The 27,956-nt window shown below is 37.3% G+C and overlaps 1 protein-coding gene across 3 annotated transcripts; it reads right to left on the reverse strand.

Moving 5' to 3' along the window:
* Positions 1-194: 194 nt before the first annotated feature.
* PBK (PDZ binding kinase) lies at positions 195-27,956 on the reverse strand. Of its 3 annotated transcripts, none has more exons than XM_003272913.2 (8): positions 27,553-27,733; positions 23,017-23,094; positions 18,377-18,470; positions 13,342-13,484; positions 12,608-12,777; positions 10,865-10,994; positions 1,525-1,701; positions 195-1,071 (listed from the first exon to the last, which is right to left on the reverse strand). In XM_003272913.2, the coding sequence occupies exons 2-8, from the start codon at positions 23,072-23,074 to the stop codon at positions 875-877; spliced, it is 969 nt and encodes a 322-aa protein (XP_003272961.1). In that variant the 5' UTR covers positions 23,075-23,094; positions 27,553-27,733; the 3' UTR covers positions 195-874. The 3 variants fall into 3 exon arrangements, with proteins under 3 accessions (XP_003272961.1, XP_003272962.1, XP_030672880.1); XM_003272914.3 differs by having other exon boundaries at positions 198-1,071; positions 1,525-1,734; positions 27,611-27,956; XM_030817020.1 differs by having other exon boundaries at positions 198-1,071; positions 27,611-27,718.

Raw genomic sequence — 27,956 nt, forward strand, 5'->3', positions numbered from 1 at the left:
AGGTATACCACCTACATTGGCAATTCAGTAATTTGGAAAATTCCCAGGGGACTGTGGTTAACAGAAACTACTGATCCAAAACACTTTACAGATTAGCAAAATAAGGCCAAGAGAGGGAAAGAAACCTCACATTTACTCAACAAGTTTAGTGACAACATTCAAATCAGTGAAGTATAAAATAATGCTGAGACACCTTCTGGCACCCAAAGTGTCCTTTATTCTTTATCCTATTTGAGTTTTATTGTTTTTACACAGCTGGGAAATGCTTAAGGTACAAATTAATAAATTTTAAACTCAGTATGGAAAATACATTTAATAAATTAAAGCAAAAACCAAAGATGAGGAGATCCAAGAGATCAAGACAAGCTGTAACCAGAGTCTGAAGTATCCAAGAAGCTACTCTTTTTGAGGCATATTCTCCTCAGCTTCCAGTTATCATTTGACAAACACATCAGCAAAAGGTTCAGTGTTTTAAACAAATGTAGACTTTATTTTGTACTGTACAAAGTGCTAATTTCAGTAGATCCATTAAAATAGAGAATATTTAAGAAAGATCATTAATAAAAGTAATGGTCATTCAATTTAATGTTACACAGTTTACAGCGTTTTACTGCTAGTGTTTTAAGTCAGCATGAGCAGTATCAAAGTACTTATGTAGCTAGTTTCTAAAACTTTACAGAAAACCCAGTACAATTCCAAGTGCTTATAAGCCAATATAAGCATATTTCATATTAGAAACAGTTATCCATATGTTAACAAGAAACTATGGTCCTCAAATATGCCAATTTTAGAGAGTCTAATAACTACTGATAGTAACTATATAAATGTTTTGGAATAGTTATTTACGTAAGCCACACTTCAGCTGAGGTGATCACTAGACATCTGTTTCCAGAGCTTCAACAATGTGTGCAGCAGAAGGACGATCTTTAGGGTCTTCATTAGTGCATACAGAGAAGAGTTCAATTACTTTCTGGTATGATTCATCCAGTTCTTCCATATTAATAGGTGGCCTAGTTCCCAAGGCTGCATAGTATGCTTCATCATCAAAATCACTTTCATCAAAAGTTTTATCTTGAAGGAGTTAGAGATTGAAACAATAAACAAAATCACTTTATGTCATGGAAAAGTTTAATAGCTCACCCTTCTCCTGAAACAACAATTTATGGTCCAGTATGCTTTCCATTCTGCCACAGACAGAATGGAAATGTCTTCAGTTGTCCTGCCATCAAGTAGATTTGCTTTAGTCTTGGATTTATAGGTTATCGACCCCTACTCTTACTCTTTCTATGATAGTTTTCCAATCATTTTCTCAGGAAAGGGAGTTTTTAAGATAATTTTTTGCTTCTCTGGATAACCTCAATTTTTCTCCCTATTCTCAATCTATGTCTCATTTGTGTGAGATTAAACTTTGGTGGTACCAAATCAGTCATCAGTACTAATACATATCTTAGAAAGATAAAATTATATAAACTAATCTTTAGTGTGAAATGAGAATGGGATTTATGTTAGAAATTGTATTCATACCTTCATCATCATCATCATTTGAAAGATTAATGTGTGGAATCGATAAAGTCATCATTTCCCACAAAGTAAGGCCAAAGGCAAATATGTCTGCCTTGTCAGTAATAACACCATTCTCCTCCACAGCTTCTTTGGGTTTCCATGGCTCTGTGCCAATGTAACAAGCCTCAGGGTCAGTCACTGAAACAAGCAAGATGGTTATGAAGGCAGGAGCTACAAATCACAAAAAGGCAAGCAACCCAAAGGGAAACGGGCAAAATGATTTGAACAAGTAGTTCACAGGTTAATCAGTGTAGCCAGAAAATGTAAAAATACACTTAACCTCAATAAGGATTACTTTCTACCTTTCAGGTTGGTAAATATTCAAGAAGCTGGTCAGTTGGCAGGTATGTAGAGAAACAGCAATTCTCTTACAAATTAGTAGGAATATAGAATGTGGATGTTGAGATTACAGACTCTGGAGCCAGACTGCCTCGCTTGGGTTGGTTCAAAGACATGTGCAAGCTGCGTGACCTTGAGCAGATCACTTCTAGACCTGAATTTCTTCATTTTGTGAACAATATTAGGCTGAGAGAAGTACCATTTCTATGCTTCCATGATTTGCTATGTCAAAGAAAAGGGAAAGGGACCAATCACACATAGGCTCTTTTTTTAAAGCCCAAGAAAGAAATAGGTCCACTCACATTTCCATTTAAACTTGAGTCAACTTGTCAATTTCAATGAAAAAGCCAGCTAAAATTCTCATTAGAATTGGACTAAATCTCTGGATCAATTTGGTAAGCAGTAACATGTTAATAGTATTGAGTCTTCCAAACCACAGTCATATATTTCTCCACTTAGTTATATCTTACTGAATTTTCTCAGTGATGCTTTATAGTATTCATTACAGAGGATTTAGACTTTTTTGGTTAGATTTATTCTGAAATATTTTGGGTTTTGGTACTTGTAAATAGATTTTAAACAATTCCATTTTCAATTATGTACTGCTAATACACAGAAATGTAATCACTAACTTCACTATAGCTGTTTTGTAGATTCCTTGGGATTTTCTACCTAAACAACATATCAACTGCAAACAGGGACAGTTTTGTCTCCTTTCCAATTTTGCCTTCTCCATTTTCTTGACTTATTTTAGTGGCTAGGGCTATAGGACTGCTAAATAAAACTGGCAAGAGCAGGCATCCTGGCCTTGTTCCCTACTTGAGTATGATACCTGCAGGTTTTTCTTGTAGACGGCCTTTCTCAAGCTAAGATCCCTTCTATTTCTAGTTAGCCGAGAGGTTAATCTTTTTTTAAATCAAAAATGGATGTTGGATTTTGTCAAACACTTTTTCTGCATATATTGAGATGATATGTAGTTTTCAAATTTGATTAAAGACTTAAATGTTGGACATAAAACCATAAAAACCCTAGAAAACCTAGGCAATACCATTCAGGACATAGGCATGGGCAAGGACTTCATGATTAAAACACCAAAAGCAATGGCAGCAAAAGCCAAAACAGACAAATGGGATCTAATTAAAGAGCTTCTGCACAGCAAAAGAAACTACCATCAAAGTGAACAGGCAACCTACAGAATGGGAGAACATTTTTGCAATCTGCCTGACAAAGGGCTAATATCCAGAATCTACAAAGAACTCAAACAAATTTACAAGAAAAAAAAACAAAAAGCAGGCAAAGGATATGAACAGACACTTCTCAAAAGAAGACATTTATGCAGCCAACAGACACATGAAAAAATGCTCATCACTGGTCTTCAGAGAAATGCAAATCAAAACCACAATGAGATACCATCTCATGCCAGTTAGAATGGCAATCATTAAAAAGTCAGGAAACAACAGATGCTGGAGAGGATGTGGAGAAATAGGAATGCTTTTACACTGTTGGTGGGACTGTAAACTAATTCAACCATTGTGGAAGACAGTGTGGCGATCTCTGAAGGATCTATAACTAGAAATACCATTTGACCCACCACGGAATACTATGCAGCCATAAAAAAGGATGAGTTCATATCCTTTGCAGGGACATGGATGCAGCTGGAAACCATCATTCTCAGCAAACTATCACAAGGACAGAAAACCAAACACCACATGTCCTCACTCATAGGTGGGAACTGAACAGTGAGAACACTTGGACACACCGTGGGGAACATCACACCCTGGGGCCTGTTGTGGGGTGCGGGGGAGGGATAGCATTAGGAGAAATACCTAACGTAAATGACTAGTTAATGGGTACAGCAAACCAACATGGCACATGTATACCTATGTAACAAACCTGCACATTGTGCACATGTACCCTAGAACTTAAAAAATTTTGTTAATATGGTGAATTTTATTGACTCCTCCCCCCAGCTTTGAGGTACAATTAACAAAAATTATATATGTTTAAGGTATACAACTTGATGTTTGATATACGTAAACACTGTGATCTCATTGCCACAATCAAGCTAATTAACATATCTATCACCTCATATAGTTACCATTTTTTTGTGTGTGTGAGAATACTCAAGATCTACTCTCAGCAAATCTCAAGTGTACAGTATTGTTAACAAAGGGCAGGAAGCTTCCATTATGCAGGATGAGTAAGTTCTGGTGACCTAACGTACAGCATAGTGAGGACATTGATTCTTGAATGTTACAACTTTTCCTTCCCGGAATAAGTCCTAGTTGGTCAAGATGTAGTGTTCTCATGTAGTATTAGACTGAATTGGCTAATTTTTGTTAAGGATTTTGATATCTGTGTTTGTGAAGGATATTGGTCTATGATTTTTTTTTTCTTAATATCAGTTTATTTTTCTGGGTACACAGCAGGTGTACATGTTTGTGTTAATGTGATATTTTGATGCAGGCATGCAGTGCATAATAATCACATCAGGACTGATGGGATGTCCTACAGTGTGTCTGGTTTTGATATTAGAGTTATGCTGACCTCAAAAACAGACTGGGCAGAGGTCCCTATTCCTCTATTTTCTGAAAAAGTTCGTGTAAAATCCGTATCATTTCTTCCTTGGATATTTGATAGAAATCAACAGTAAAACATCTGAGTCTTGAGTTTTCTTTGTGGGAATGTTTCTTAGTAGACGTAGGGCTGTGGATTTCCTATTTCTTCCTATATTGATTTTGGTAAATTGTATTTTGCAAAGAAATTGTCCTTTTCATCTAAGTTGTCAAATTCGTTGCCATAAAGCCGTTTGTAATAGGCTAATTATTCTTGAAATGTGTGTAGAATTTACAGTAACCCTTTTCTCATTCCTGTTATTGGTGACTTGTGTTCTCTTTTTTCTTGATCAGTCTAGATAAAGCTTTATACATTTCATTATCTTTTCAAATAACCAGCTTTTGGCTTTGTTAATATTTTATAGTATTTGTTTTTTATTTCATTGATTTCTGCTCATAGCTTTATTTCCTTCCTTTGGATTTGCTCTGCTTTTCTTTTTCTAGCTTAAATCAATGAACATAGGTCACTGATTTAGAACTTTCCTTTTTTCCAATATAATTTACAACTGTAGATTTCCCTCTGAGCCCTGCTTTAACTATTGCTTGCACATTTTGATATGCTGTATTTTCCTTAATTATTCAAAACATTTTCTAATTTCCCTTGTCATTTTCTTTGACCCATAGGTTATTTAAATTTGTGTTACTGAATTTCCAAATACTTGGGGTTTCCTTAGATATACTGTTAGTGATTTCTAACTTAATTCCATTGTTGCCAACAAATATACTCTGTGATTCCTCCCATAGTGTTACACAAACCTTTACTTCTGCTATAACTAGGATAAACTCAAACTCTTACAAACAGAATATTCACTAGGCAGTGTTAGAGTGTATTATACTAAAAAATGAAAATTTTCAGTATTTGATTACTATAATCTGCATTTCCTCATAAATAAGGTTAGAGTGAAAACAATATAATTAATTTTGAAACAATAGAAGACACAGTGGGGCTGTTTACTGAAAGAAATTTCTCCAGAACTGAAGGAAAGTTCTGCCTTGAGAGTCTCAAGAAATTTACAAGGAAAAGAGGAGGAAACTAACAGGGCTAAAAGAAGGAAAAGTGAGAATCCATAAGCCAGGAAATTGAAGATTCCAGTTAACAAGCACTCATTTATTCCGTTAACATTTTGGGAGGTATGCCTGATAAATGAGCAGACTCTGATAAGTGAGAACAAAAATACCAGACTAGGAGGGTACCCAGTACCAGCAGGCAAGAAGGAAAGATGAGTGGTGTCTCTATGGTAGCCTTTGTACTTAGTTCTGCTTTGGGCATTACAGTTTAGAAGGTAGCCATGGACATTATAAGCTCCTTAAAGGTTTTCCCCTATACCGTACCTTATATCTTAGAGGCACTTCATGGAATTCATGATAAGAGAAAAGCCTATAGACATGGCCCACATGGGCAGTGACGCTGTGGCAATAAGGAAGGATACTTACACCATTCAGTATATACACTTATATGTTTGTGTACACATACATTCTAAGTAGGTCAGATTCCTACAAGGATCCATCAGGCTAAAAAGTAGTTTTCTAGAACACTGGGTCTAAAATAACGGCTCCAATCTGGGACTCGAACCACAAGTGCATTTCCTGTATGTATGTTTACATTTCTCCAAGTCTGTAAACATAATAGCATGTGACATAGTGAATTTAACATAGTATTTAAACATAATGGATTGGGCGCCCCCCGCCGCCATGTTACTGATTGGGTTTGCTCCCTGTGGAGATGGATTGTTCTGACAACAAAAGTTTGATGAGATCATAAACTAATGGTTCAGTCATTCCTTTTGGTTGATACAGAAACAGTTTATACTTTATTTCCCTTTACTACATTCAAAGAGTTTAAGCAGACATGCTTTAGTTACTATCCCAAACTGAAAAATGATGAAACTGAAGCTCCTACTTATCCTTCAATTCTCAGCTTATTAAACATCATTTAGCAAGGCCTTTCTCAACATCTAGACTAGGTTAAGGGCCACTGCTGTGTTTATAATTCCTTGTTTCATAACTGTCATCTTGCCTCATTATTATTCAAGAGCTGCTTTCCATCCTAGATTAGGAGCTGCAACAGGGTAAGGACTGTCTATCTCATGTACTCTATATTCATGGTGCCTGACATGTACATAGTATTAATATTTGTAAATTTATCTTGAGATAAACACTTAAGATTTTGGCTTTTCATCAAATACTATATATATATAAATTATTTTTTGAGACGGAGTCTCTCTGTCGCCCAGGCTGGAGTACAGTGGCTTGATCTCAGCTCACTGCAAGCTCCGCCTCCTGGGTTCACACCATTCCCCTGCCTCAGCCTCCTGAGTAGCTGAGACTACAGGCGCCCGCCACCATGCCTGGCTAATTTTTTGTATTTTTAGTAGAGACAGGGTTTCACTGTGTTACCCAGGTTGGTCTCAATCTCCTGACCTCATAATTTGCCCGCCTCAGCCTCCCAAAGTGCTGGGATTACAGGCATGAGCCACCACACCCGGCCAGAATACTATATTTTAGTTGTGAAATGTTAATATATTACCTGTTTAAAAAAACATTTTACGATTTGGGTATTTTTTTTTTCAAACTTTTCTTCATATATGTAAATACATATAAGTGCTATTTTATACTCTGTTTATCTCACTGGATATATTTATGCCTATAAATATAAACCTGTATAATTTATGGATATATGGTATTCTATTGTGTGGTAGTATAAATTAAACTACCTCTTATTGGTGGACATTCTCACACATTGTTGCATAGTCTGTTCTGCTACAATGTGTATTTTTGAAACAGTAAAAAGATTGATATTTTTCCCAGTACATAAATGTTATTTTTGAAGTGATCAGAAGCAAATCTCCTCACAAATAGAAAGCCTTTGCCTACAGAAATGCCTTCCCTGAGCATATGCCTGGTGTAGTAGCTTTAAGAATTGCTATGCTAACTACAAAAGCTGTGAGTGAGTCTAGGTAAAGGAGCTGCCAACACATTTCCCACATGCTTAAAAATACATTTTTTTAGTGAGAAAGCCAGATCAAATTTTTCATCTTGATGAAAAGTATCTATTGAAAATACTCTCATATGTAACCTTCAGCACAAACCCAGGGTTTATGGCTACAGAGGAACATTTTATCATCATAGAAAGTTTCACTGAACAGCACTGCTCTAGAAAGTCTTGCTCCAGCTCAGAAATGACACAAGTCATTTCTTCTGGTAGAACCTTTCAGACGACAGTTTGGAAATCTGCATTTAAAATAAGAAAAACCTTTAAAAATGTTTATGCCCTTGCAGATTTAATGTGTTAGTATCTTTCATTAGGATTACTAACTGTTTTTATTGCTTTAGTTTTCAAAGTTGCATAGGTTTTAACCCTGTTTTTTTTTCCTATAAACCTAGTTATGTCTTGAAACTTTTGCGCAATGAAGTTTTGCAGGAAATAATATATCAGGTTATTATAAAAAATGCCTGTACTGCCCAATTACTCAATTACTTCTTTGGATTGTGTTCTTAAGAATGAAACTATTGGGTCCAAGGGCATAAACATTTTTAAAGGTTTTTCTTATTTTAAATACAGATTTCCAAACTGTCATCTGAAAGGTTCTACCACAAGAAATGACTTGTGTCATTTCTGAGCTTGAGCATTTAACTATCTCTGCAAGACTTTCTAGAGCAGTATTGTTCAATGAAACTTTCTATGATGATTTAATCTCCTAAATCTGCATTGCCCAATGTGGTAACCATTAACCACATGTAGCTTCTGAGCACTTGAATTGTGGCTAGGGTGGCTGAGAAAATAATTTCAATGTTTTAAATATTAATGTAAATAGCCACATGCAGCTCATAACTACTGTACTGGACAGTGCCACTCTAACGCTTTTTCACCCTCCCCATAATGGTGGCCATGTTCCATATAGTGGCTGTTCCATCAGTATAGGTCCTAAAGGGAGAATGACACAGAACACAGTACTAATGGCCATGCAGCTTGAGTAATAAGCCTTGGTGGTTGTCAGTCACTGAAGTTTTTGAGGTCTATGTTACCACAGCAAAACCTATTCTAACCTCAGTAAAACAGCAGTTACAAGTTCTATTTAGTGTATGAGATGACATGTTAACTTATATTGTTGCTCATACTAGCAATCTTTTTATTTACTAGCAATCTTGTTACTCCAATAATATATTTACAAGTCAGGCACTATTCTAGGAGTTGAGGATATTTCAGTGGACAAGATATACAAGGTTCCCTCTTAGAGCTTACAAGCCTAATGGAGGAATGGAGAAACGTTTAACAGATAATTTAAACAAAGTGTGATAAGTGTTGATAGCAGATTATCTCATTGTTATTTAGCTTTTAAAACATTACTAAGAACATTACATATATATTTTCCTAATTGCCATTTTTTTCATTTTTCAAGTCTTCATAATAGAGCTTTTATCTTTTTCTCATTGATTACTAATAACTCTTAATGCATTAGAAAATATTAAACCTTTATTTTATACGTTTATCTCAGTTTGTAATGTCTTAAGCTCCCTGCCCCTCTCCAACCCACGGTAATATAGAATTCTTTTTTTTTTAAATGGAGATACTCATGGCTTTTTAATGATGGTTTCTAGCTTTAGTGTCCTCTTTAAAGTCCTCTCCACAGCCAACATTGAAGAAATATTTATCTACAATTTTTTCTACTGTTACTTTTTCCCCCAATCTTCAGTATATGGGGATTCAAGTGTAAGGATAGAAAACAGCTGTGATTTTTTCTAAAATGTCCAGATAACATCATTTACTGACTAAACTACCTCTTTTCTCACTAATACAAAAATGTCACCTTTATCACACAACAAATTCCTCTATTTGGGAACTATTTCCTGACTCTCACGTTCTATTTTTCTGCCTATTTTGACATGAGTATCATCGCTTTAATTACTGTAGCTTTATAAAACTTCTTATCTGCTCAGGAAGATTCCTCCTCCTTTCCTTGAGTTTTCCCAGCCATGTTTGAACATGTATCCTCAAGGAGGAACTTCAGATTAATTCTGACATGTGCTAAAATAGATCACATTAAGATTATGCAGAATTTATAGGCCTTTAAATTCATTCATTTCTGCTTTCTGTTCTTCTTAGGGCGTCATTTTTTTCAATTTCAGTTGAATATTCATAAAAGTTAAATAATGAAAATGTTTCCTTTGAGTAGTTTTGACCATATCAAATAGGGTTTGACTTGTTCTCATTATTTTCTAAGTATTTTATAAATGGAATTTGATTTCTCTTTTTAGCCAAAAATTATTCAGAAGTGTTTTAAATTCCTAAAAAGTTTGGAGTTTTTGTTTCCTATTTTATTACAAATTTCTAGATTTACAGCATCGATGTTAAGGATATCACCTATTAGACTATTCATACTTTTTATAATTCGAAGTTTTTTTGTGTGACCTAAGAATATGGTCAATTTTAATAAATATTATGGTGCAGAGGGACTTGCCTTACTATTTACTCAGATCTTTAACATCCTTACATTTGTCTGTTTGATCTATTAAGCACTGAGAAAACTACTTTAAAAACCCTCATTTTTATTATGTTTGACAATTTATCCTTTTACTTTCTAAAGTTCCCACTTTGTAAGTTATTTAGCATAAGGTTTCACAACAGTTCTATTTTTATTAATGATTACAGACATTTATTTATAAAGTCTGTCCATTCATTCTGCCTCTTGCCTTCAACTCGTAAACTTCGACGAGAAATTCAGGCATTTATATGTTCTAAACAGCATTTATTAACCATTTGTTTAACTTCTGTTCATATAAAGAGACAAATTTAAGTATTATTTACTAAATAATATGTTGCAAGCAAAGGCTTTCTCTTGAGGCTGGCTCTTGTTTCTCACCAAGAACGTGTCTTAAATTCCCTGAGAAGCCAATGATCAGTATATACAATAGAGAAGAAAAGGCAAAGAGCCAAAGACCAGCCTTCATTAGCACCCCTCTTTTCTGCTTCATTCCAGTTTCTTCTACCAGTTTCCTAAATCTTGTCACTTTACTGATGCTAAATAAACCGCTTTACACAACCTTTCTAAATTTTACTTTCTATTCCCAGATGCTTTACTGCTTAAAGATCCCAATCCAGTTAGAAATCTTTCCCAAAGATAACTCCAGTTAAAATATATGCTAATACTACTACTAATAATAATACAGTAATTTATACTGTACATGTGGCAAGGGAGAAGACTGTAGGCTGGGAGAGAAAAAAAGGGACTTTTTACCATATACTTTTTAAAAATAGTTTTTGTTTTTTGATCCATGTGGACTTACATATTTAAAAATGTAAACACTGTATTAAAAACAAAATTTTAAAACTTAAGAGTACAACTTACCAGTCATATTTTCATCCAGTGGTAGAGAGACTCCTACATCACAGATTTTAATTGTTTCAAAATCGCCTTTAATTACAACATTTGAAGACTTTATGTCTCCATGAAGCAGTTTCTTTTCTTGGTGCAGATACTAAAATAGTAAAAAATTTAACACATATGTGCAGAAACACAAACTAATAAAAAAAAGTGATAACCTCCAAATATAACAACTTGAACTCCCTTCCTAAACTCTAGGTTTACATTTGTCCAGCGTTTCAATTTTTTTTTTTTTTTTTTTGAGACGGAGTCTCACTCTGTTGCCCAGGCTGGAGTGCAGTGGCACGATCTCGGCTCACTGCAACCTCCGCCTCCTGGGTTCAAGTGATTTTCCTGCCTCAGCCTCCCAAGTAGCTGGGACTACAGGCAGTTGCCACCACACCCAGCTAATTTTTGTATTTTTAGTAAAGACGAGGTTTCACCATGTTGACCAGGCTGGTCTGTCTCAAACTCCTGGCTTCAAGTGATCCGCCTGCCTCAGTCTCCCAAAGTGCTGGGATTACAAGTCTGAGCCACTGTGCCCAGCATTTCAAAGTATTTGAAACAAGAGAAGGGAACATCCCATGTTATCTCAGTCTGCCATACTGACCAGAAGTCTAAAAGTTTCTTTAGAAATAGATACTTCTGCTAACCTTTTATACTTATAAATAAGTTAACTATTTTTTTCTAAGATGGATTCTTGCTCTTGTTGCCCAGGCTGGAGTGCAGTGGTGCGATCTCGGCTCACTGCAACATCTGCCTCCCAAGTTCAAGCGATTCTCCTGCCTCAGCCTCCCGAGTAGCTGGGATTACAGGCGCCCGCCACCATACCCGGCTCATTTTTGTATTTTTAGTAGAGATGGGGTTTCACTATGTTGGCCAGGCTGGTCTCAAATTCCTGCCCTCGTGATCTGCCCGCCTTGGCCTCCCAAAGTGCTGGGATTACAGGCGTGAGCCACCACGCCCAGCCAAGTTAACTATTTTTATATATAAGTATATATATATACTTATAGCTTATAAGTTAAGTATACTTATAAATTAGTTAACTTGGTAAGTTAACTAATCCTACATACTTTATATCAGAAGATACAACTGCAGATTTCAAAAGATACCACAATTTTGAGGCTAGTCTAGTAATTTTTAGAAATAATTTTGGAATCTTCAGTGAAGCATACATAAATTGTTGAGACCATGTGGGACAATGAATGACTAGGGCCACATGTACGTATAAGGATGTTTTGGTCAATGATGGACAACAACATAGACAACGGTGGTACCATAAGATTATAATATCATATTTTGATTTTACCTTTTCTATGTTTTGATATGTTTAGTCACACAGTACTTACCACTGTGTTACAATTGCCTATAGTATTCAGTACAGTAACATTCTATACAGGTTTGCGGCCTAGGAGAACTGGGCTATGTATACCACATAGCCCAGATGTGTAGTTGGCTCTACCATCTAGGTGTGTACGTACACTCTATGATGTCTGCACGCACAGTGATGAAACTGCCAAATGACACATTTCTCAGAACATTAAGCTACACATGAACGTAATTTGGAAGCAGAAATGTAAGCCTCTATTTTGTTTTCCACTAACCTCCTTTTGGAACTGACAAGTAACAATATCTATCCACATTCAAAGATGTCCTGCAAAGTGATTATTTGTTCATTTAAAATATGAACAAAAAGATAAGTCATTTAAAATATAATGGCATAGTTACCTTTAACCCTCTTGACATATTCAAAGCAACTTTTAAAATTATCGCTGCTGGAAAAGGATGTCGGCTGGCTTTATATCGTTCTTCTATTAAGTCATTTAGAGACTTTTCACCTCCATATTCCATAGCAAGACACAGACTGCCATCACTGGCTTCAGTAAAAGCACGATAACCTTAAAGAAAACATGACATTTCTTCACTAATATACAGTAGAACGATAATATTTAAGTCCTTTATAGTAATGTGATTGAAAACATGGATCTGGACTAACACAAATATACAATTAAACAGCTACTATTTACAAGACTAATTCAGTAGATCTCATTTAAAATGCCTTCGGTGTTTGCCAGTAGTACCACAAATTAAAATACTTTCCTTTGCTTCCCTAAATATAATGGTTTCGCCAGCCCTACTTGTATTAAAAATGAAAAATGAAATCCAGGAAATTACCTAAATGGATTTAAATTATCTAAATGAAGATCATTTTATATTCCTAAAATCTTCATAGAACTAGCAACATAATTATTATATCTATTCCCATGAAGTTTGTATACTTAGGCATCAAAAAATACTATATGCAAATTTTTATTTTAGACCAATCACATTAATTTGATACCCGTTAAATATCCAGCCCCATCCTCTTCATTTCTATTAGTGGAACCAGTTAAGAGAGCATATAAGCTGTTTCTGAATAAACAAAATAATATACCAGATACTGCTACCAAATTTAAACTTACCAACAATGTTTGGATGATGGAGGCTTTTCAAAATCTTAGCTTCATCCATTAGTCTCTTTTGATACACACTTCGATAATGATCATTACATATAGGATTAATCTTTTTTACAGCCCAAGGAGAATGAGACAAACCTCTTGGAGATCTAAGAAAAAATTTATTTAAAAAGGATAGAAAACAATAAAACCACAATACTTTTTAAAATGACTTCCAAATTTTTGGGAAAAAGCTTGAAAGAAATTTGCTTTTAAAAACTAAAATAGTTTGGACTATGAACACCTCTGCTACATTTCCATTTCAATTGGGTGATAAGATCTAATATACTGAAACAAGTCTTACTATCTATACAGTGGAAGGGAGAGGATAAAAAGAATTCGAAGGGTAAAGATGGAATGTTACAAAGTTTAAACCTGAAAATTGTTACTTTCCAATTTTTTCATTTGAGCATGCCAGACTACAACTTATTAAATATTTAATTATATGTATCAGAGATGAGTTATAGGATCCTGAAGAAAAAAACATTAGGAAATTTAAAGAAGAGATAATCAAGAACATTTTGCCCATATATCATCATCCAAAGAACAGCATGCCGTTCTTATTGCTCCCCTACACTGACCAATTCACCTTATACCTTTTACCACATGCTCAAAGATACGTGCTTAAGGAGATAATGATGAACATACAAATGAGAAAATTTTAAACTTTCTATAATCTAGGAAGATTCAGCCATTTTAGAAATATTTAAGGTATAAATGTTTTCAGGCCTAAATAGGTAAAATAAAGTCAGGTAAAGGTTTACCTGAGGTGGTAGATATTTATGAGTAGAGCAAATCACAAAATACTTAAGTATATGCAGCGTAACAGCACAAAACCTAGTGAAAGAGCCTCAGAAGTTTAAGACAGGAAGTTTAATGGTAAGAACACAAAACAAGAGATTGAACCAAAGATCTGTTTAGCTTTGGACTCCCGCACAGGCATAGCTCTATGACTGCAGAACCTTTTTTGTTTAATCAAAAAGCCTATACTAAAAGGATCACAAGATTTCTTAATTTATGTATATCTATCATCTGTAAGTTGATCTAAACTTCTTAAACCTCCAGTTTTAGATAACAGCAGCATTTGAGGATAATGATGAGCATCTGCATATCATTTTATTATGAAAAATATATTCTTCAAGTTTCAAGGGTTGAAAGTTTAGCTCTTGAAAGTTTAGAATTTAGTAAACAAGTCAATCTTCACCTTTTCCATAACATATTCTAATCTATAGAATAAGAATAGATTTATGAAATCTGAATACTCAACCATGCAAAAAGCTGGTTCATTAAAAAGACTAATAGAAAAAAGGCAAATTTCTGATGAGATTACACAAGAAAAAATAAAGACAATATCACAAATAGAAATGGAAACAAAACTACAGATACAAGAGAAAAAAATGTAAGTAAATAATAAAATCTTTATGCAATCATTTAAGACAAAATGGACAAAGACTTAGAAAAATCTAAGAAAACTGATGAAGAAATTTAATCACCAGTTTAAAATGTTCCTACTAGAAATACAAAGTGTAGATGATTTTACAGATGAGTTTACTACGCTTTCAAAGAATTCACCATTCAATCTTATACAGTTTCCCCAGGGAACACAAAAGGGACTATGAGTCTCATATAACTTTAATTTTAAAAAATCAAAAGGGACAGTAGAAAAGAAAACCATAAGTCAACTTCACTTATATCAGATACAAAAATTGAAATAAACTTTAATATTAGCAAACTGAATCCATCTGTTTATTTAAAAATACTACATCAAAACTATGTTGGATTTAACCAAGGAATGCAAACTTGATTTAACAAAAAAATATAGACTTCTGGGTTAAAATTGTAGCGTAAACATACACATTGTTTCTGTCCTTTCCAAGCCCACTAACATAGTAGCAAATGGATATTTTAAGACATACCAGCCAGCAAGAATGGAAATAACAGCAGAGGAGACAACAGCAACAAAATTTCAGAAGCTGGAACGCAGAAGAAAGTAACTGACTTAGCCCCAATGAACTGCTTGCAAGTTATTTAAAAAGCAGGTAGGCCTGGAAGGCGTAGCACATAACTGTAATCACAACACTTTGGGAGGCCAAGTCAGGAGGATGACTTGAGACCAGGAGTTTGAGACCAGCCTGGGCAATACAGTGAGACCCCTTCTCTACAAAAAACTTTTAAAAGCCACATGTGGTGGCCCACGCCTGTAGTCCCAGCTACTTGGGAGGCTAAGGCAGGAGGATTGCTCAAACCAAGGAGTTTAAGGCTGCAGTGAGCTATGATGGCACCATTGCGCTCCAGCCTGGGCAACAAAATGAGACCCTGTCTCTAAATAATAATGGTAAAAAACAGGTGGACTCCTAGACACCCTCCTTAATTCTGTACCAACTGGCAGCTGCCCATCCCCCACCCCCAGCTTCTAAAGATGGTAGACTAGCTTTGGAAGGTATAAAACAAGTCTTTAGCCTGAGGTTTACTGTCAGTTGAGAACCTGTAATACAGAAGCAGGTTAATAATTAATCACCATATGCATACTAAATGCTCAATGAGTTTTTACATGTGCATATACCTGTGTTATCAACACCTAGATACCGAACATTTCTAGCACTCCAAAAGACTAAAGATGCTATTTTTAAAAAGGATAATTAATTAAAAACAAGATAGAAACTCAATAGAAGTGTTGAAAGATAAAGCTGGGGAAATCTCAGAAAAAAGAGAAGATAGCAAATAAGCAAAGAAGAGGTAGATGAGAAATCAGTAAGTTCAACATTCAAATAATTGGATTCCAGATGAAGAACGAGAAAAACGGGTGAAAATCATCAGCAAAGTAATTTTTAAAATAATGTCTCAAAAATTTAAGAACAGGAACTATTCAGATTCCAAGAGCCCCACATCCACTCATGTCATTGAAATTTCAGAATGCTACCAACATACAGAAGATCATACCAGGATCCAGGACAGTGGGAGGGACAGGTAACATAAAATGGATTACATATGAAGAATTAGCAGTCAAAACGGCTTCGTAATTCTCAACAGCAACAGTGTAAGCTAGAAAAAAAACAATGTCAGTGACTGATATTCTCAAAATTCTAGAGGGAAATTGTTTCCAAATGAGAATTGTAACCCAGAAAACCAAAAAGGGCCATTCAAGTATGAGTAAAATGAAAACATTTTTGGAAATGCAAATTCTCAAAAAAATATATCTTCTGTGCACCGATTCATGGGGAGCTACCAGATGTCCTAAATGAAAACGAGATGTAAATCAAGAAATAATAATACTCAAGATACATAAAAACACAGGATCTAATTCAGCAGAGAAGCACAGGAAATTTGCAGGTTATGGATAAAAGAAATCCCAGGTTGACAGGGCTGAATCATGAGGAGTGGTAGGGTCAGGCAGGCACTGCTGTTCTTCAAGATCAGCTATTTGAAGCTTTTTGACTAAACCACATACAGTGTAACTTTGTTAAAATCACTTTACATTTAAAAACTTTTTTTAAAAGGGAAAAAATGAAACTAGCCATAAACCTGAGAATTTTTTTTCTTTCAAAATAGGAGTTAACACTAAAAAACAAATTAGAAAACAAATTAATACCATACAAACATACAAAAAAAGTGTTTAAACTGCAAAAATGCTTCAGGAATACCCATTGTATGTAATTACTAAATTATTCTTAATTAGCCTCTTATGAAAGAAAGCATTTCTATCTGGAAACAATGTAAACCTAGATGAAGCTAAGATATGGAGGGTTGGACTAGTCAGACTGATTCCAAGAATGCATTAAGGAATATATATTGACGTAGTTGTTTGCCACTTAACAAACATGAAACTAGGTACAGAGTAATGATTAAAAGAAGTAATTTTGGGCTAGGCATGGCGGCTTATGCCTGTAATCCCAGCATTTTGGGAGGTGAAGGCCGGCAGATCGCTTGAGGCCAGGAGTTCGAGACCAGCTGGCCAACATGGCAAAACCCCGTCTCTACTAAAAATACAAAAATTAGCTGGGTGTGATGGTGCACGCCTGTAATCCCAGCTATTCGGGAGGCTGAGGCAGGAGAATCGCTTGAACCTGGGAGGTCATGCCACTGCACTCCAGCCTGGGCAACAGAGTGAGACTCTGTTTCAAAAAAATATATGAATAATAAAAAAGTAATTTAAAAAAACACTTTGTTGACAGCTCTATTGGCACCATACTTATTTCATTTTTCTTAACACAATATTCCTACTTTAAAATCATGTATTTACCCTTCTTAATAACAATGCCAGGCCGGGCGCGGTGGCTCACGCCTGTAATCCTAGCACTTTGGGAGGCTGAGGCGGGCGGATCATGAGGTCAGGAGATCGAGACCATCCTAGCTAACACAGTGAAACCCCGTCTCTACTAAAAATACAAAAAATTAGCCAGGTGTGGTGGCAGGCGCCTGTAGTCCCAGCTACTCGGGAGGCTGAGGCAGGAGAATGGCATGAACCTGGGAGGTGGAGCTTGCAGTGAGCCTAGATTGCGCCACTGCACTCCAGCCTGGGTGACACAGCAAGACTCCGTCTCAAAAAAAAAAAAAAAAAAAAAATGCCATATAAGAAATGAAAATCTTTTACTTCTTTTAGAAGAGCATATCTTAGGAGGGCAACACTGCAGAAGAGACAGCAGTCACTGACATCACCCAATACTGGCTTCCTCTTTGAGGTTTTCTCATGAAGAATCTGGTTTAATTACCACAAAGGAACCCTTTCCCCTGCCACTTCCCCTTCTTACGGAAGCCAAGGAAAAATTAAAAAGTAAATGACTTCCCCCTTTAATAACCCATCAGGAGGAAGCTAGGAGAAAAGCAGAGGCAGAGCTACCGGCAAAGTTACAAAAGGGTCTAGGGACTGGAATACAGCCGTCAGCCAGGATCAGGAGCAGACAACCGAATCTAAATACTGGAATTTTCATACTACTTCTTTGTCTCCAAGTACAGTAGAATTATAGTTGCATGAAAAAAGGTTAATCTGAAATCTTATACTTACCTTTTCATTAGGTAAACATTTACCCCAGTACCAAAGCCAAGCTTCTGCATAAACGGAGAGGCCGGGATATTTATAGTTGGAGTTGAACATAATACTAAATGTCAGAGAAATAAAAAATAAAATTAATAAAAAACAAAAGCATCTTAACATTCTCAATATACTACTGCCAAGAGTATTAATTGGCACGGTCTTTTTGGAGAGCAATTCGACAACATATATCCTAATTTTAAATGAGTACCTTTTGACCAAGCCTACTTTTGGAGTTTTATCCTACAGTAACTCTGAAGCAGAGATTGGGAAATGGCCTGTTTTTGTATGGCCTACAAGCTAAGAACTGTTTGCACATTTTTAAAACATTGTTAAAAGATAAAGCGGTTGGATGTGGTGGCTCATGCCTATACTCTCGATGCTTTTGGAGTCTGGGGCAGGAGGGTCACTTGAGCCCAGTAGTTTGAGACCAGCTTGGGCAACATAAAGAGACTCCATCTCTATACACAAAAAAAATTTTTTAATTAGCCAGGAATGATGGCACACACCTGTGGTCTCAGCTACTTGGGAGAAACACTTGAGCCCAGGAGGTTAAGGGTGCAGGTGCAGTGAGCTGTGTTCATGCCACTGTATTCCAGCCTGGGTGACAGAGCAAGACACAGTCTCAAAAAAAAAAAAAAAAAAAAAGATGAAAAGATGGAGTTCTGCTTCTGCTCATGAAAAATGATTAACTACTCCTGGACAACTAACTACTCCTAGAGTTACCATCTCGCCATGAACTAGAAAACTAGACAAAATATAATTGTTTTCAGACACGACAACAGGCAGAGCAGTGTTGTGATGCCTGAGAGAAGAGAAACAAATGAGGTGGGCCCTATCACTGCCCTAACTTACTGCTTGAAGGCAGTTTCCAGACTGCAGGACAGAGGTCACATAATCCAGAAGTCCTGTCACATTGAGGAGACAGAGATCAGAGGTCAAGAAGGACTAGGCGGCTAGAATTTCTGGAGCAGAGAACTAAAGAGAGCTCCAAAGAGAGCACTCCAAAGATCTGAACAGTCTCTCTTTGAGTGTTTGGCCAAGTACTGATCTGCACGTAACAATGTGTAGATGCCCCAAAGCTGGGAAAGCACCAGAGGAAAGCAATTGGCTCAACAATTACCAGAGATCATACAAGTCTAGGAACACTTCATGTCACCATGAGCTAGAGGATGGTAAGCCTGTAACACATAGTAAAGTCCTCTAAAGGGTCACAACTAGATAGTACGGCTAAAGTTTAGCCCCAGATAAACATTCATAACAAAGCTTAAAAGCCAATCTCAAAAGGAACAGGCTAATGTGCAGGTAACTTAACCTCAGACCGTAACTAAATCAAACACTCTTTAAAGGAATAACAAAATCCAGTACTAGACAATGCAAAATATCTACCGCCCAATCAAAAAGTACCAGGCATGAAAGCAGCAAGAAAATATGAACAATATAGGAGAAAAATAAATCAATAGAGGCCCGGCGTGGTGGCTCATGCCTGTAATCCCAGCACTTTGGGAGGCCGAGGCAGGCGGATCACTTGAGGCCAGGAGTTCAAGACCAGCCTGGCCAACATGGCGAAACCCTGTCTCTACTAAAAATACAAAAATTAGCTGGGCGTGGTAGCATGTGCCTGTAATCCCGGCTACTCGGGAGGCTGAGGCAGCAGAATTGCTTGAACCCAGGAGGTGGAGGTTGCAGTGAGCTGAGATCGCACCATTGCACTCCAGCCTGGCTGACAGAGCAAGATTCTGTCTCAAGGAAAAAAAAAATGACAGGGATGGCACAATTAGCAGATAAGAACCTTAAGACAAATCTTAAAAATGTGCTCAATGATATAAAGGAAAATCTGAGCATAACAAGGAAAAAAAAGACAAAATAGAACCTTAGGAATGAAAAATACAATGGATAAGAATAACATCATCTTAGAGAAGAAGGATAACTAAATCTTGAGACAGAGCAACAAAACCTATCAAAAATGAGGCAAAGAGAGAAAAAGATTAGAAAAAAATCATCAGTGAGCTGTGGGACAATAGCAAAACAGCAGATTTACATCCAACAATAGACAATTACATTGAGTATAAATGGTCTAAACAGAGCTGTCCAATACATCATGCTGCCATGTGGAAATGTCTATATCTGTGCTGTCTGAGCACTGAGCACTTAAAATGTGACTAATACAACTGAGGAACTCAATTTGTAATTTTATTTAATTCTAATTAATTTGTATCCAAATTTAAATAACCACATTTAATAATCCAAATTTAAATAACCAAATTTAAATAGCCACATGTAGCTAATGGCAAAACAGTCCAATTAAAGGAAATTACAGTTGTCAGAATGGATAAAAACAAGACAAGACATGCCATTTATAATAAACTCAATTTAAATATAAAGATGCAAATAGGGCAAGAGTAAAGGGTTGAAAAACATCATTAAAACACAAATCAAAATAAATCTGGAGTGGCTCCATTACTATCACATGAAGTGGACTTCAGAACAAAGAGTACCACTGCGGATTAAGAAGGGTATTTCATAACAGTTAAGGTATAAATTCATCAAAAGAAATAACCATCCTAGGCCAGGCACGGGAATCCCAACACTTTGGGATCTGACTTGTGGTTTATGTATCTTGGTGAATGTTGCATGCACTTGAAAGGGAGGCCAAGGCAGGTGGATCACTTGAGGCCAGGAGTTTGAGACCAGCCTGCCCAACATGGCGAAAACCTGTCTCTACTGAAAATACAAAAATTAGCTGGCCATGGTGGTGCACGCCTGTAATCCCAGCTACTCCAGAGGCCAAGGCACCAGAATCACTTGAGCCCAGGAGGTAGAGGTTGCAGTGAGCCGAGATCACACTGTTGTACTCCATTATGGGTGACAACAGGAAACTCAAAAAAACAGGAAAAAGAAAAATAACCATCCTAAATGTGTATATCCCTAATAACAAAGCTTCAAAATACATGAAGCAACAACTGATAGAAATTGGGGGTGGGGGGAAGCAGACAAATCCACATTGTAGTTGGAAACTGCAACTCTCTTCTTTCATAATTAATATAAAAAGTATACAGAATATCAGTAGGGATATAGAAGACCTGAAGAAAATAACACAAACAGGTCAATCAACTTGACCTATTGACATTTGTAGAACACCGTACCCAACAAGAGTAGAAAAAAATGCCCTTTTCAAGTGCATGCAACATTCACCAACATACATAAACCTCAAGTCAGACTGATTCAGGAAAAAAATTAAGAAAATATAAAATACTAGTACCAGATATGAAAAAGGACACTAGAAGGTTAATAAGGGTGTATCAAGAATAACTTTACACCAGTACATTTGAAAATTTAGAAGTGACGGACAAATTCCTTGAAAAACACTAACAAAATTCACAAAGAAAATAAGAGATCACTTGAATAGCCCTATATCTATTAACTGTGAAATCACAGTTAAACTCTTCCTACTAAGAAAACTCCAGGCCCAGATAGCTTTACTAGTGAATTCCACCAATTTAAGGAGGAATAATACCAATTCTACATAAAGTTAAAAAAATATATACTTCTATTAAAAAAAGAGAAACATTTCTCAGCTTACTTTATGAATAAAGAATAACCTAATACTAAAACTAGACAGATATCCCAAAAAGACAACTGCAGTCCAATATCCCTCATGAATATAGACAATATCAGCAAATCAAGCAATATATAAAATATATCATGACCAAACTGGCTTTACACAAGGAAGTTCAGTTTAATACTTGAAAATTAATGTAATTTACCACATTAAGAGATTTTAAAAGAAAATTTAATAGATTCAGAAAAAGCGCTCTACAAAGTTCAATACCCACTCACGATAATAACTAGAAATAGAAGAAAAATTCCTCAAACTAATAAAGGGCATTTGTGAAAAACCTACATCTAACATTAATACATTGGGAACAAGGCAAGTATATCCACTAAACATACTGGAGCCAGTGCAATTAAAAAAAGTAAAAGAAACAAAGCCATACAGACTGGGGAACAAAGTAAAATTGTCTTTCTTCATCCACAAATGACCAACCATACACAATATCCTAAGCAATCTATTAAAAAGCTAATAGAATAAGTGAGTTTAGGATGGTTGCAGGATACAAGGTCAATATGAAAAATCTGTCACTAGAAATGGACAACAATATTTTCTCATGTTATTTTCTAGAAATTTAATTTTAGCTATTTTTTAATATAATGGGAGTTAAGGGTCAAGGCTTATTTTTTGCATGTGGATATCCAGGTGTTTGTTGAAAAGATTTTCCTTTGTCCATTGAGTTGCCTTGGAAAATATCTTTCCCTCACAAGAGCAATGTATGGATGAGAGGGAGAAAGGTAAAGCAGTTCCTTAATGGGTCAAGCTAAGTTGATTCTTGAGCAGGGAGAGCCTCCAAACCTGTTAGATTGTCAATAAAATTAGTCCAGAGATGATCAAACCGTGGCCTATAAAATAAGTCTTATTTGTTAAGATTAACATCATAAAGGGGAGTTAAAGTTTCTAAGTGACCCATAATAAAGGATCAAACTAAATAATACTAGGACATTTCTAAGAGAAACAATAGTAATAGTAAAAAAAAATCTTACATCTGCTATCTTACCAGATTTCTTTTTTTCTGATAATTTGCTTGGTGTCTTGAAATTACAGATCCCTTCCATTGTGAAAGCCACTCTCAGTCCTACGATGAAAACAAATTGCAAGTTACACAGCAGATATAAGGAATACAACTCTCATTCATGAAGAAAAATGCCTATACCCAGGCACAGTGGATTATGCCTGTAATCCCAGCACTTTGGGAGGCTGAGGTGGGTGGATCACCTGAGGTCGGGAGTTCGAGACCAGCCCGACCAATATGGAGAAACCCTGTCTCTACTAAAAATACAAAATCAGCCAGGCGTGGTGGCGCATGCCTGTAATCCCAGCTGCTCGGGAGGCTGAGGCAGAAGAATCACTTGAACCCGGGAGGCAGAGGTTGCAGTGAGCCGAGATCGTGCCATTGCACTCCAGCCTGGGCAACAAGAGCAAAACTCTGTCTCAAAAAAAAAAAAAAAAAAGCCTATAACATTATCGTTCATGTTATCACAAACAAAATTTAAGAACTAAAAAGGACCTCAACAAACATTTAGCCCAATTTTACTTAAAATGAGGAAACTAAAACCAAAAAGTACAATTACCCCCATCATAATATTAGTGATCGGGTATTTTTGTTTTAATTATAAAGTAATATATGCACTTAGCTAAAAAAAAATCACCTAGTACAAAAAGGTAAACAGTATATCTCCCTCTTACAGTTCCCAGGAGCAGTTGTTAACAGGTCTCTTATATCCTTTAAGGAAACTGTTCAAGCAGCATTATTCATAACAGCCAAAAGGCAGAAACAACAGAACTCTCCATCAGATGATGAATGGGTAAACAAAATATGGCATAGCTATACAATGGAATATTATTCAGTCATAAAAAGGAATAAAGTGCTGATATATACAAGAATGAACCTTGAAAACATTATACTAAATGAAAGAAGCCAGACACATAAAGGCTACATATATGATGATCCTTTTTTTTTTTTAGATGGAGTCTCACTCTGTCACCCAGGCTGGAGTGCAGTGGCATGATCTCGGCTCACTGCAACCTCTGCCTCCCGGGTTCAAGCGATTCTCCTGCCTCAGCCTCCTGAGTAGCTGGGACTACCAGTGCCCACCACCACGCCTGGCTAATTTTTATATTTTTGGTAGAGACGGGGTTTCACCATATTGGCCAGGCTAGTCTCGAACTCCTGACCTTGTGATCCGCCCGCCTGGGCCTCCCAAAGTGCTGGGATTACAGGCATAAGCCACTGTGCCCGTCCAATGATCCCATTTTTAGGAAATGTCCAGAACAGGCAAATCATAGGAGACAAAAAATAGATGAATAGTTGCTAGGGACTGGGAGACAAAGTATGTGGAATGACTGCCAGTGGGTATGGGATTTCTTTCTGGGGTGATGAAAAGGTTCTAAAACCAGATAATGGTCTAATATATTCATCTCTGAGTATATTAGAAACTACTGAATTTTACACTTTCAAAAGGTGGATTTTTATGATACATTAATTATCTCAATAAATGGTTATAAAAATTGTCTATGAAAATAAGGCCGGGTATGGGTGGCTCACGCCTGTAATCTCAGCACTTTGGGAGGCCAAGGCAGGCGGATCAGTTGAGGTCAGGAGTTCAAGACCAGCCTGGCCAACATGGCGAAACCTCATCTCTACTAAAAATACAAAAAAATTAGCCAGGCGTGGTGGCATGTACCTGTCATCCCAGCTACTCAGGAGGCTGAGGCAGAAGAATCGTTTGAACCTAGGAGGCGGAGGTTGCAGTGAGCAGAGATCGTGCCACTGCACTCTAGCCTGGGCAAAAGAGCAAGATTCCATCTCAAAAAAAAAAGAACGGAAGAAAAGAAAATGTACATACCACATATATAAACAAAGCAACTCAATGTGTTTACTTCTTTGTAACATACTTAAGAATTTTTTTATTTTAAAAATTATATTTCTTTTTAAAAAATTAGGTTTCCTATTAGATTTATTTATTATAAAGCAAAACTGTTCCTACATGTCTATAAGCTCATTTGTCTATAAAAAGTTGGGAGGCAGAGAGATTTGCTTAAATTTTTTATAGAGCCCTTAATAATAGCATCTTTAAAAACTGTGTACTAAGGGGAAGAAAATCATCTCAAAGGCCCAGCTTTAACTGTCTATTAATGACAAGTTTGTTCATCTTGTTTAAAATGTAGCTACAATCACTATTGTCTTCAGATTCACCTGTCCTGAGAACACTGAAGAGCCCCTTTACATGTATTTGTCAAGAGTATAATAATTTTATGAAGTGACCCATTTAACTTGAAGGTAGGAACAGCAGAATTTCTGAAACCAGTTTCAGAACTTTGGGGAAAGATATACTGTTTAGCAGAGTAGGTTGCAGGAGGTATTTCTACTTTGGAAATAATTTCCCCATGTCATTCTGACTCCCCTTCTTCCATCTGTGTTATCTTTCCCCATGGGACGCTGTGATGCAGCACCTCAGAGATCTTCTAAGATTTTTTTTTTTTTTTTTTTTTTTTGAGACAGAGTTTCGCTCTTGTTGCCCAGGCTGGGGTGCAATGGTGCAATCTCGGTTCACTGCAACCTCCGCCTCCCAGGTTCAAGCAATTCTCCTGCCTCGGCCTCCCAAGTAGCTGGGATTACAGGCATGTGCCACCATGCCCAGCTAATTTTTTGTATTTAGTAGAGATGGGGTTTCACCATATTGGTCAGGCTGGTCTCAAACGCCTGACCTTAGGTGATCCACCCGCCTTGGCCTCCCAAAGTGCTGGGATTACAGGCGTGAGCCACCACACCCAGCTTCTTCTAAGATTTCTATCTACCTGTGTGAAGCTACTCTTCATTCACTCAATCAGTATGCACACACTGAGCACATACCATGTGCTCTAACAGTGCACCGTTCTACACTCTGGAAATAGAGCAGCAAACAAGACCTAAACAAGTATGAAGATAAACATATACTATTTCAGGGGAAATATATATCAGTGAAGGGAGCAGAAGGCCTTGGGAAGGGGCTTAATATTTGAGTTTAAAGTGGTCAAGAAAGGTCTCCTTGAGAAACTCATTTGAAGGAAGTGAGGGAACAGGCCCAAGCAAATATCTAGTGGAAGTCTTCCAGGGAGAGGACAAGAAATACAAAGACCTGAGGCAGAAATCTTCACGAAGAGGCGAGCTAGCAAGGGGGAGGAGACAAAGTCAGGGAGGCTGAGGGTAGGGACTGGCAAGTCAAGTACAGCATTGTAGCCACAGGACTGTGACTTCTACTCAACTGTAGTCACAGTCAAGTTTCAGCTTGTACTGAGAAACAAAGCTGTTGGAGAGTTTTGTGGAGGAGTCAAATAGGTGGGTGGATACGGGTCTGGAATGCAACCTTAAGATTTAAGTTTGTGGGATGGCAGCATGCAGACGTTATTAAAGCCAAGAGACTGGGTAAGATCATCTAGGGAGTAACTGTAGAGAGAAGAGGGGTGAGCCCTAGGGCATCCAAGCATGAGAAATGAAAAACAAAGCAACCAAGGAGGTGCCAACAAAGTAAGATGCAGAAAACCCTGGCGCGTAGAGTGTCCTGGAAATCTTATGATGAGCCTTATAAGTCTCACTGCCTTTTCCCGCTCAGTCTACGGAGGATTTGATATTCAGAAGCAGCACGTTTTAAAAAAGAAAACCTATCTCTAAAAACAACTAGGTTTAAACAGAAGTCTTAACATTTCATTATGTTCTCTTACGACTGAGTCCCACCTTCTACTCTAAGCTATTTGCACCTCAATGTACCATGTCCTATCCATTTCACAGTTGTCTGAGGGCCACTTTTTTCCAGATTGCACACTCAGGTTTAAGCATTAACTACTGACAGATGGCTTTTGGCCAGTAGCCCAGACTCTGCCTCAGATTATGTTATGTATTGTATATGCATTCTTAACATTAATTGTTAAATAACCATACTAATTCTAAATCACAAGGTTCTCATGAAGATGACAGCAAAAAAAACAGTGAATATTTAGATGAAGATACATTAGAAACGGCGTAGGATGACCGTGAGCAGAATTTCATACTCTGTAGAATTCGTAAGATATTTTTAACAATCAAGTACTGTTTAAGAGACAGCATTAAAGTGAGCAGCGCTCAAGCAAGCTAATCTACAGATCTACCAGGTCAAACGTCAGTGATCTTTGGCCCTAAGCCTGGGACCCTGGGACTCAACAAATACCTGGACACTACTGACAAAGCTACGACGCGGACGGACAGCAGAAAACGGAAAATTAAAAGAATGAGAGAAAAAGTAAAGGAGAAAAGAGAAACAAAGTAGATGTAGAAAGTCCAAGGGGAAGCAAAGGGAAAGTGTGGGCCGCAAGACTCAGGTCCTCTGCATCTCACACGCTCAGCAGGTTTCGAGGGTGGAGGTCAGACTGTTTACCCCAATCCAGGGGCTCACAAGGGGCTGGCTGCCAAAATCCTTCTTCGGCTGTAACCAGATCCTCCCCTGTCACGAAAGCCCCCGCAGAGGCCTCGGCTCCGGGCTCGGCCCCGGCCGGGGCTCGCAAAAAAAGCTCCTCTTACCAGAGTCTCACCCCCTGGAAGGAAAGGTCGGAGGTGAAAAGAAGTCGTGGCCAAGTACCTCTTCAAAATTGGTCCCGAGCGGCCCCCAGCGAGACCCTGCAGCTGCCTCTAACACCGACACATACGCCCGGCAGCTGCCGTTGCAATTCGAATCCTCCCGGCTTTCAAAACGTCGCGCGCTGAGATAGCGTCAGCCCCGAGCTACGGGGCGGCGTGAAGGACACGCCCCGCCGATTCGCCATTCCTCCTCCCTCGCCCAGGACTCTCGGTGCCCGCAGGCGCCGAAGACGAGAAAAGGAAGGAAAGGCGCGGGGAGCACAAACCTTTACAAGAACCACCAGCCCTTCCGAGGAGCACAGCCCGGTGAATAGAACACAGTTGCCTGTGCTGAAGGCTGAAGCGCT

This window comes from Nomascus leucogenys, chromosome 8 (assembly GCF_006542625.1).
Source record: "Nomascus leucogenys isolate Asia chromosome 8, Asia_NLE_v1, whole genome shotgun sequence".
In the NCBI taxonomy this organism is placed as follows: Eukaryota; Metazoa; Chordata; class Mammalia; order Primates; family Hylobatidae; genus Nomascus; species Nomascus leucogenys.

Coding starts and splice junctions, on each gene's coding strand:
- PBK (XM_003272914.3), bottom strand. CDS start 23,074: ATGGAAGGGATCTGTAATTTCAAGACACCAAGCAAATTATCAGAAAAA. Junction 12,778..13,341: donor CCATCATCCAAACATTGTTG/GTAAGTTTAAAT, acceptor GTTTTCTTTAAG/GTTATCGTGCTTTTACTGAA. Junction 1,735..10,864: donor ACTGGATGAAAATATGACTG/GTAAGTTGTACT, acceptor TGTGATTTGTAG/CTCCTGCCTTCATAACCATC.